Below are 10,013 nucleotides of genomic sequence, written 5' to 3'. Positions count from 1 at the left end.
TTTTGAAAAGTAAAAAATTCTCATGAATATTCTTTTACAGTGCTGCAAGATTTACAAAGGTCAAAGAGTGGTTAAGAAGCTTAGTGATCGAGAAACTGCTCAATTTATTAGGACAACAGCTGTTCCACCAGCAACAAGAAAGAAACAGATATGCAATATTCATCGCACCAATGACTTTACTCAAGATCCAATGCTGAAGAATCTGCAGTTCAGTATAGCAGAAAGAGTATGACCTCTCCCGTTTCTTTTATATGCAGTAATCACCATTTTATATATGAACATACAGTATACTTTTCCATTGACCCATTAGGCTTTGAGCCATTTTATATATATATATGTACTGTATATATATATATATATATATATATATATATATATATATATATATATATATATATATATATATATATATATATATATATATATATATATATATATATATATATATATATATATATATATATATATATATATATATTTCATTAGCCCAATAAACACGCGGACTTCTACATACAATCAACACCTCAACCCGCCAGGACTCGAACCCAAGGCTCACGAGCCTTTGACTGTGACCGGGGAATGCTAACCGCTGGACCACCAGGATACTAAAAGCAGTCCTAGACTCTGTTATATTTCACACAAAGCCTGTTCAACGAGCTTATGGCGCCTTGAACCTCTAATGGGGACTACCCGTATCACGTAGGTGGTCAGAGTTAAGTTTTACCAAATCCGGCTTTGAAACACGAGGAACAGGCTTTGTATTATATATATATATATATATATATATATATATATATATATATATATATATATATATATATATATATATATATATATATACAGTCATGCGCCGGTTAACGTCCTAGATACGTTCTTTGAAACGTGACATTAACCGAAATGGACGTTGTCCGATCATCACATAAACTTTGTATTTATACTTACGTGTATGTGGAATACAGTTAACCCTCACTTTACGCGGTTAATGTAACCCGGAGGGTACCGCGGAAAGCGAGAAACGCGTAAAGTGAATAACATAACATATGGGATTAATTGAAATGGAGTCCAGGCCGATCCCCAAACTCCACTTTTTGATGACACATAACTATGTTGTAGTAAAAATAACATCTTAATTTTATGATGGTACATGCACACAATTAATACTTAAGAGAAATAGAGAAATACAGTCGCCAAGTTAATGTCCATTCAAATAATGGACACACTCCCTCCCCCTCTCACACTAACTGCCGGCTCTTCCCTCTCTGAGAAATTTTTGGGGGAAAACCAGGTATAGTAATAAATAATACCTCAAACTAAAGTTAGGATAATATAATTGACATTGCTGGATTCCTTGTAAGACCAGGAATATTTTGAATATAAATGTCATATATTTTTCACAAAAGATAACATACTTACTCAGATTAAACATTTTATCTAAAAATTTTATGTCTAATGCAAAATATATGATGTTTATATTCAAAATGATCACCAAATTGTAAGAATTCCAGCAATGGAAATTATATTCAGGCCGGGTAATTTGTATGAATTTTATGAGCTAAAACAAATATCTTCAGTTAATAAAAAAAAAAAATATTCTTCACGACACTATCTGTCAATCAAAGTACCCCACCTTGCCTCCCCCCCTCTTCCAACCGCGCGGTTCAGTCCCAACCCTCCCCCCCACCCCCCACCACTCCTCCCTTCAAGAGAAAGGTTGGGTGAAAAATTTAGATTTTAACATTTTGTATTAAATAATACCTCAGATTAAAGTTAGGATAATATAATTGACATTGCTGGATTCCTTGTAAGACCAGGAATATTTTGAATATAAATGTCATATATTTTGCACAAAAGATAACATACTTACTCAGATTAAACATTTTATCTAAAAATTTTATGTCTAATGCAAAATATATGATGTTTATATTCAAAATGATCATCAAATTGTAAGAATTCCAGCAATGTAAATTATATTCTGGCCGGGTAATTTGTATGAATTTTATGAGCTAAAATAAAAATCTTCAGTTAATAAAAAAATGAAAATATTCTTCACAGGGTAACAGATGGTCGGTCGCCAGTCCCTCCCTCCCTCCCCCCCACCCCCCACCAACGTCCCTACTAGATAAATGTGTGGGAATACCAGACTGTTTACCTTTTTAGTAATAAATAATAAATCAGACTAAAGTTAGGATAATATAATTGACATTGCTGGATTCCTTGTAAGACCAGGAATATTTTGAATATAAATATCATATATTTTGCACAAAAGATAACATATTTACTCAAGAGTAAACATTATATCTAAAATTTGTATGTCTAATGCAAAATCTATGATGTTTATATTCAAAATGATCATCAAATTGTAAGAATTCCAGCAATGTAAATTATATTCTGGCCGGATAATTTGTATGAATTTTATGAGCTAAATTAAAAAAATTATACTTCACCGTGTAAAGGGGTACACCCACCGCGGAATGTGAGCATCCTGGGTTCTGGCAGGGCACCGCGTAAACGTGGAAACGCGGAATGTGGGACCGCGTGAAGTGAGGGTTGACTGTATATATATATATATATATATATATATATATATATATATATATATATATATATATATATATATATATATATATATATATATATATATATATATATATATATATATATATACATATATATATATATATACATATATATACATATACATATACATACATATACATACATATATATATACATATATATATACATATACATACATATACATATACATATATATACATATACATATATATACATATACATATATATACATATATACACATATATATATATACACATATATATACACATATATATATACACACATATATATACATATATATATATATATATATATATATATATATATATATATATATATATATACATATACATACATACAGTGACTGCTAATCTAACTCAATCCGTCCAGAAGGTCGCTCGTTAACCGAAACCATTGTTTCAATGGGTTTTGGGTAATTGGTTCCAGCTCACCGAAAATTTCCTAAATTCAACAAAAATGGTAGAAAAGTTCACTTACTTTGAGGTGTGTATGTAGAAGGCTCCTGGATGATGATGATGATGATGATGATGATGATGGAATTTAGAATGGGGGTGGAGGAGAAGGGAGAAGAGAAGGCATTGGGGTGGAAGAGAAGTCACCCCATGGCGCCATTTCACCCATAAAATTTTAGCTCTCTTGCTGTAATTCAAGATTATTTTCTTTAAATCAACACTGCACTGCATTATATATTGTCAATATGTAAAAAATATTTCAAAATGACCAATAATTTGCTTGGAAACACAGAAAAAAAGCGTTTAGTTGAAGAGTCTCAAGCAAGATGTTACCTCCAGTGAAAACAGAGAGAGACTAACTCCTGTTTGCTGTGTAAAGAAGCTGGATGCCGTGCATTAAACTAGTCACTTTACCTTCAATTATGTTCAATAATTGTTAAAATGACTTAAGAAATTGAATATTAAACTTTTAAAATTATTGAATAGTATAAACTTCTTAATATTTACTAAAATAGTAAGGAATTTAAGCCCTAGAACCGATTAATGTATTTGCGGACTGATACTAAAGCTGGTTGCCCGGTCAGTGCAAGCGAAAACATGTTGAGGTCGGTTCGTAAGAACTTCGTTAACTGAATTTTTTTTCGTTAACCGAATTGAAGATCCTTATGGAAGGCAGTTCGTTAATCGAAATTACGTTAACTGAGGTGTTCGTTAAACGAGGGGTCACTGTGTGTATATATATATATATATATATATATATATATATATATATATATATATATATATATATATATATATATATATATATATATATATATATATATATATATATATATATATATATATTATATATATATATATATATATGCTGATAACCACAAGGAAAGAAGAAAACATATATATATATATATATATATATATATATATATATATATATATATATATATATATATATATATATATATATATATATATATATATATATATATATATATATATATATATATATATATATATATATATATATATATATATATTTTATCACACATCTCAGATGTCTTACTGAAGATCTAAAGCTAAGGTACTGCTGTTTCCATTTTCCTGCAGGATTTTATCAAGATTTATCTTATCCACCTTTCAATAGATTTACATGATATATATATATATATGGTGTTATATATACTTGTATATATATATACATATATATATATATTATATATATATATATATATATATATATATTGTATATATTATATATATATATATATATATATATATATATATATATATATATATATATATATATATATATATATTATATATATATATATATAATATATATATATATATATATATATATAATATATATATATATATATATATATATATATATATATATATATATATATATAGAGGAGTCTTAAGTTATTCTCTTATAAATGTCAATGAATGTGACTTTATAGTAATGCATACAAGCACCTCATGAGGCATCACACAAGAAGCTTTGAATTTCTGTACATGTAAAGTATTTCATGGGGCAAAGGGAGGCTCAAGAACGTAACTCCCATATTTTATCTATTTCTTATAGGGAAAATTGGTCCGCTTAACGTTGTTTTGTATATCGTCGCGGTTTTAGGAACGTAACCCCAACGTTAAGCAAGGACTTACTGTAACTATTTTTCTATAACCATTTTAAACTTTCTGATCACACATGCCATTTTTCATAATTGCAAAGGCAACTCAGTAGGGCGTGTTTGTATCCCCCAGGAGGTCAGGGATGTACGGTATGTTTGTGTGCATACCCCAGGAGGTCAGGGCTGTAAGGCATGTGTGTCCTCCAGGAAATCATGGCTGTAGGGCTTGTGTATGTGTACCCCAGGAGGTCAGGGCTGTAAGGCATGTGTAACCCCCATGAAGTCAGGGCTGTAGGGCTTGCGTGTGTGTGTCCCCCGGGAGGTCAGGGCTGTAGGGCATGTGTGTGTCCCCCAGGAGGTCAGGGCTGTAGGGCATGTTTGTGTCCCCCAGGAGGTCAGGGCTGTAGGGTATGTGTGTGTCCCCCAGGAGGTCAGGGCTGTAGGGCAAGTGTGTGTTCCCCAGGAGGGGGACTCTGTGATGTGTACTTTTACTTTTATCCTCTTCACCACTGATCGGCTTGCTTGCTGCTTGGGCGATCGGTTACATCTCTGTTAAAAATAAAATAATAAAATAAGAATGATAGCAATAATAATAATAACAACACTAATACTACTACTAATAATATACACCCATAAAAAATCCAAAAATGAAAAAAAAAGATCAAAAGTGAGAAACAATATACTGTATGTATGTTGTGTTGTCAATAGTAAGAGAAACAATTGAGACCCTGCAATTGTGTGTAAATGAGGCAGAAAGTCAGATCAGCAACCTGGGACTTGGTCACAATTTTTGTGATGCCATATGGCAGCAGGGTCTACCATTAGACATTACATTATGCTTCCAATATCTTCCCAAGTGGTAGTACTTCCCTGTTTGGTAGCTACCTACTAAAGTCAAATTATTGATGTAATATGCAGTTAAAAAGTATAACAACATATGATAGTGTAATAATGTTCCTGGTATTTATTGTCAGTAAAGCCTACCAATCTTTTAACAATGATTTCTTATGGTACAGTAAAATTAACAGTGGGCTTTCCGGACCATTGGATGCTGGACTATTGGACCTTTACTGTATATATTAAATTTTTTTCATATTTCTTTGAATCAGCCATTACACATGGAAGGCAGAATTTTACCTGCACCTGAATTGTTGATGGATGCACCAGTTCAACCAAGAGAAGGAGTATGGGATGCTAGGAGGAGATTATTTTACAGAGGAGCAGATATAAACACATGGGTGGTGATGAATTACAATCCAAGATTTGTTGACCAACGAAGTACTGAGTAAGTTTTGAGATTCAAAGTACAGTATTCATCTTCTTTTATCGGTGGGTGTAATCCAAGAAGATTCATTTATAGTGCAACCCTTAAGGGAGATCAGAAACTACAATTTCCACTTAGATTGAGTGTGTTTGGTACTACAGCAGCTTACACACAGAACTACTCTTGCCCAGCATTTGACTAGATACATTTAATGTTTTTCCTTATCTAAAGTATGCACACAACAGGGGGTTTTCTTTACTTTGTTATTTAAGGGGTAAAACAAAACATTCAACCAAGTTTGTGGAAACAAAATGTGACATAGTCTACCAGTAGGTCTGAGGTAACCTGGATGAGCTTGTGGGGTACGAGTTGTTTGGGTTCACACTCAGGATGGGATGGAGAAAAGAAACTCACAATGTGCTCTCTGTATACATGTTGTATTGGATGTACAATGCAGCTTGGTGCTGGGAAGGCAGCATGGTTACAAGCGTGATGTAGAGAGAGCTGGTTGGTGAGGATGCTCAGAGGAGGACAGCTTGTGGGTCGCCATGCTCGCCGGCGGGAGCGAGGACCGCCAGGCAGCGGCGGAGAAGGTGGTGTTGCTTGCTGCGGCTGTAGCTAGAAGAAGAGACAGGTCACCACGAGGTCAGGTCTTTTATAGCGGAGGTAGGCGTGGGTAGATAGTTGACCTCCGCTCCGTGGGCGGCGCTGGTTGACCTAGACCACGAGGCATACACTGGGGAATTCGCGGGGTCGGCTACTCAGCGACAAACAGCGTTTGTACGGGAGAAATCCACTACAAGCTTATATCACAGTAAACTGGAAATTCCTCAAAAGTGGTTCAGTCTTGGTCCCAAAGGTACTGGATTTCTGGGTCTATACCTTACTTCTGTTTTTCAATATTGTGCTGGATCCCAGATAATTAATAGTTACCCCTTGAATTCCATGGGTTGTGTATCCCAGGGACCCAACATTTGAATTTTGTAAAGCAAGTATCGCACGTGTTCCTTTTTTATATCTACCTTATGTGCTTATTTTAAACATATATTTTGACTTGCAGGACATTCATTACCAAATTACTTCACATGGCTGATGAGAAAGGGATGAAATTTTCTGAGCCAGTTGCTGCATTTGGTGTACGGACACCCTGTCCTGAGCAAGATTTTACAAGGCTTAAGCAGGAATACTCAAACCTACAATTGGTATTAGTTATCTTAGGAAGAGGAGGTGATCTTTATGGTGAATATGACATAGCATTAATTTCTGGTCTCTATCAAGCAGAGTAGATAATAGATTTTCTTAAAACAATTTTTTTATATTATATTATGAAAACTTAATTAAATAAAAAAAAGTAAGGTTAAAATGTGCATGTGAACATGAAATAATTATAAAGATATCTTTATTATCACCATCACTGTTTTTCTCAATTGCATGCTATAGCTATGAATATCTGATGGCAGCTCTAAAAGTTACCATACATGGTCACTAGCAGCCTCTCTCATCATTTTTGGTTGACCCCTAGCTGTCTGTTGCTTATCAGACAAAAATTTATGGCACTTAATATATCAAGTAACATTTGGCAAAAACCCTGCAAGATCTAAGTACAGGTACCTGTACTATACAGTATTGATGAATTGTTAATTGAATGCCAATTCCTGATTTATAACTTGCCTATCTCCAGTATACTGTATGCTAGTTTGTGAGCTCATTATCCTACTTGTGTTACTTTCCTACCTTATGTATTTACAAATAAATATTCTCTAGGGGTGCGCTATTTAAATTTTTGCCGGGACCCAAATCCGTATACAGTGAACCCTCACTTTACGCGGTCAATTGAACCCACGGCGGCCCGCGTAAAGTGAGAAACGCGTAAAGTGAACAACATAACATATGGGATTAATTGAAATAGAGACCGGGCCGACCCCCAAACTCCACTTTTTCAGACACAATACCTATGTTGTAGTAAAAATAACTTCTTAATTTTATGATGGTATGCACACACAATTAATAATTAAGAGAAATATCAATAATATTAGGTTCTTTAACACTTACATTAGTAGAAAAGATGGCTGGGCACACGGGGATGGGGGGTTGGTTCCGAGGCAGAGGGGAGATTATTGGCCCTCACTTGTATCAATTGTATCACTATCCACCACAGAGGCTTGCAGGGCCTCTTTGTCAAACCCCTCAAAGTCCATATAAGTCCATATCCTCATTATCATTATCACTATCACTGACTTGGGCCGGCTGTGGTGGGTGGCGGGTGAAGAACTCGGTAATGTTTTGATGACTGGGCGACCTTGTGTGCTCCCTGCTCGCGCCGCCCTGCGCGTAAAAGGGTACACACACCGCGGAAAGTGAGCATTATGTGTTCGGCAGGGTCCCGCGTAAACGCGTAAAGTGGGACCGCGTAAAGCGAGGGTTGACTGTATATAAGAGGGGTAGTAATATAGGAAATTCATATTATTGAATTTTCGTATACCAAGGGATACTGGTACAATACTGTTATCCTTTGTACAAAGGTTTATGAAAGGTCTTTTATTTTGTCATTTTACTTTGTTGGGTATACAGTAGTGGAATTGATCCCATTTCTTGATTGATCTGGGTTTTTGTAATGTGACTATTTTATATTTTAGCTCGTATCAAGAGGACAGGGGACACTGAAGTTGGTATATTGAGCCAGTGTGTTCAAGCAACAAATGTGACTGCAATTAAACCACAGACACTTGGAAACATTCTCCTGAAGATCAATGCAAAGATGGGTGGTATTAACAATGTTCTTTCAAGAACTGGAATGCCTATGGTAAGTTTGAATCATGGAAATTATTTTTACAATTGTTATTTTACCAGAACCAGTAAAAGTACATCAACATGTTAATGATGAAAACAAACAAGAGTTCATTCATGGTGGTGTTGTACCATCATTTTTCCTTGAAAATTTTGCAGTTCAAATCATTGCCACTACTCCAGTACCATGGACACCTTGTGCAAGTGTTGGTGATGCACTTTTACTTGGTAAACGTGCAACATGTGGAAAAACACTTCTACCTCGCTTTCCTCCTTGTCTCTAATCATTTTGTCAGTTAATATGATGTCAATATTCCGAGCCTTTTTTATTGTTTATTTATGAAGATAATCTATTTCTAGAGATTTTATGAAAAATTTCAAGTAGTAAATTAAAGTGCTGTACAGTGTTTTAAGTGGTAGTTCTTGAATACAGTATTTATCTATTTATTTTATTCTATTTTTTCTGTAGATATTAGAAAGACCTGTTATGATTATGGGTGCAGATGTAAATCATCCATCAGCTGGAGATGGAGAATCCCCGTCCATGGCTGCAGTTGTTGCCTCATATGATAGGTTTGCCTCCAAATTTTCTGTAGAAGTGAGACCTCAGCCACATCGTGTGGAAATAATTCAAGATCTAAAGGAAATGACCAAGTATGTGTAAGAAATTTTTATTATATATTCAGTACTATATATCAATTCGCATTCTGAGGTTTGAACAAAAACGTTTTTTTCTTCTATTATGCACTTCCATCTTCCTCACAAAAACTTGATGATTCAATTACTGGTAAAGGTATTTATTTTGCACTTTAATATTCTTTTCTATAAATTACAGAAACTTGTTAAGGTCATTCTTCATTTACACAAAAGGACATAAGCCCGAAAGAATTGTTATGTATCGTGATGGAGTTAGTGAGTCTCAGTTTCAAGAAGTATTGTCATATGAGCTGAAAGCTATGCGAACAGCTTGTACTGAAACAGAAGTTGACTACACACCTGGCATCACTTTCTTAGTGGTTCAAAAGCGGCATCATACAAGGTACATTAATGTTACTGATGTACATTTTCTTTCCATCTTTTTTCAGTTCCTCTTAATTTTACTTCTATCCTCTTCACCACTGATCGGCTCGTTAGCCTCTTGGGCGATCGGTCACGTCTGTGTTACGCACTGTTGGCAAGTACTGGGCATGCACTGGCTCCTGAATGTATCTCATCCTGCTCCAGTGCTTGTCTGGTCTATGTGTGTCTACACACACACATATATACAATACAGGTTA

The 10,013-nt window shown here is 34.5% G+C and overlaps 1 protein-coding gene across 1 annotated transcript; it reads left to right on the top strand.

Annotated features, from left to right (window-relative positions):
• Window positions 1–22: 22 nt before the first annotated feature.
• Window positions 23–9,775, top strand: LOC121861653 (protein argonaute-2-like; the record flags this gene model as incomplete). The annotated part of the gene is made up of 6 exons (XM_042359549.1): window positions 23–226; window positions 5,795–5,970; window positions 7,010–7,188; window positions 8,586–8,752; window positions 9,206–9,390; window positions 9,572–9,775. Coding segments are annotated over exons 1-6 (1,115 nt in total), but the record flags the coding sequence as incomplete, so codon positions are not given.
• Window positions 9,776–10,013: the final 238 nt, after the last annotated feature.

This window comes from Homarus americanus, unplaced genomic scaffold, assembly GCF_018991925.1.
Source record: "Homarus americanus isolate GMGI-L3 unplaced genomic scaffold, GMGI_Hamer_2.0 scaffold16307, whole genome shotgun sequence".
Lineage (NCBI taxonomy): Eukaryota > Metazoa > Arthropoda > Malacostraca > Decapoda > Nephropidae > Homarus > Homarus americanus.
This window is presented reverse-complemented; position numbering and strand designations above follow the sequence as displayed.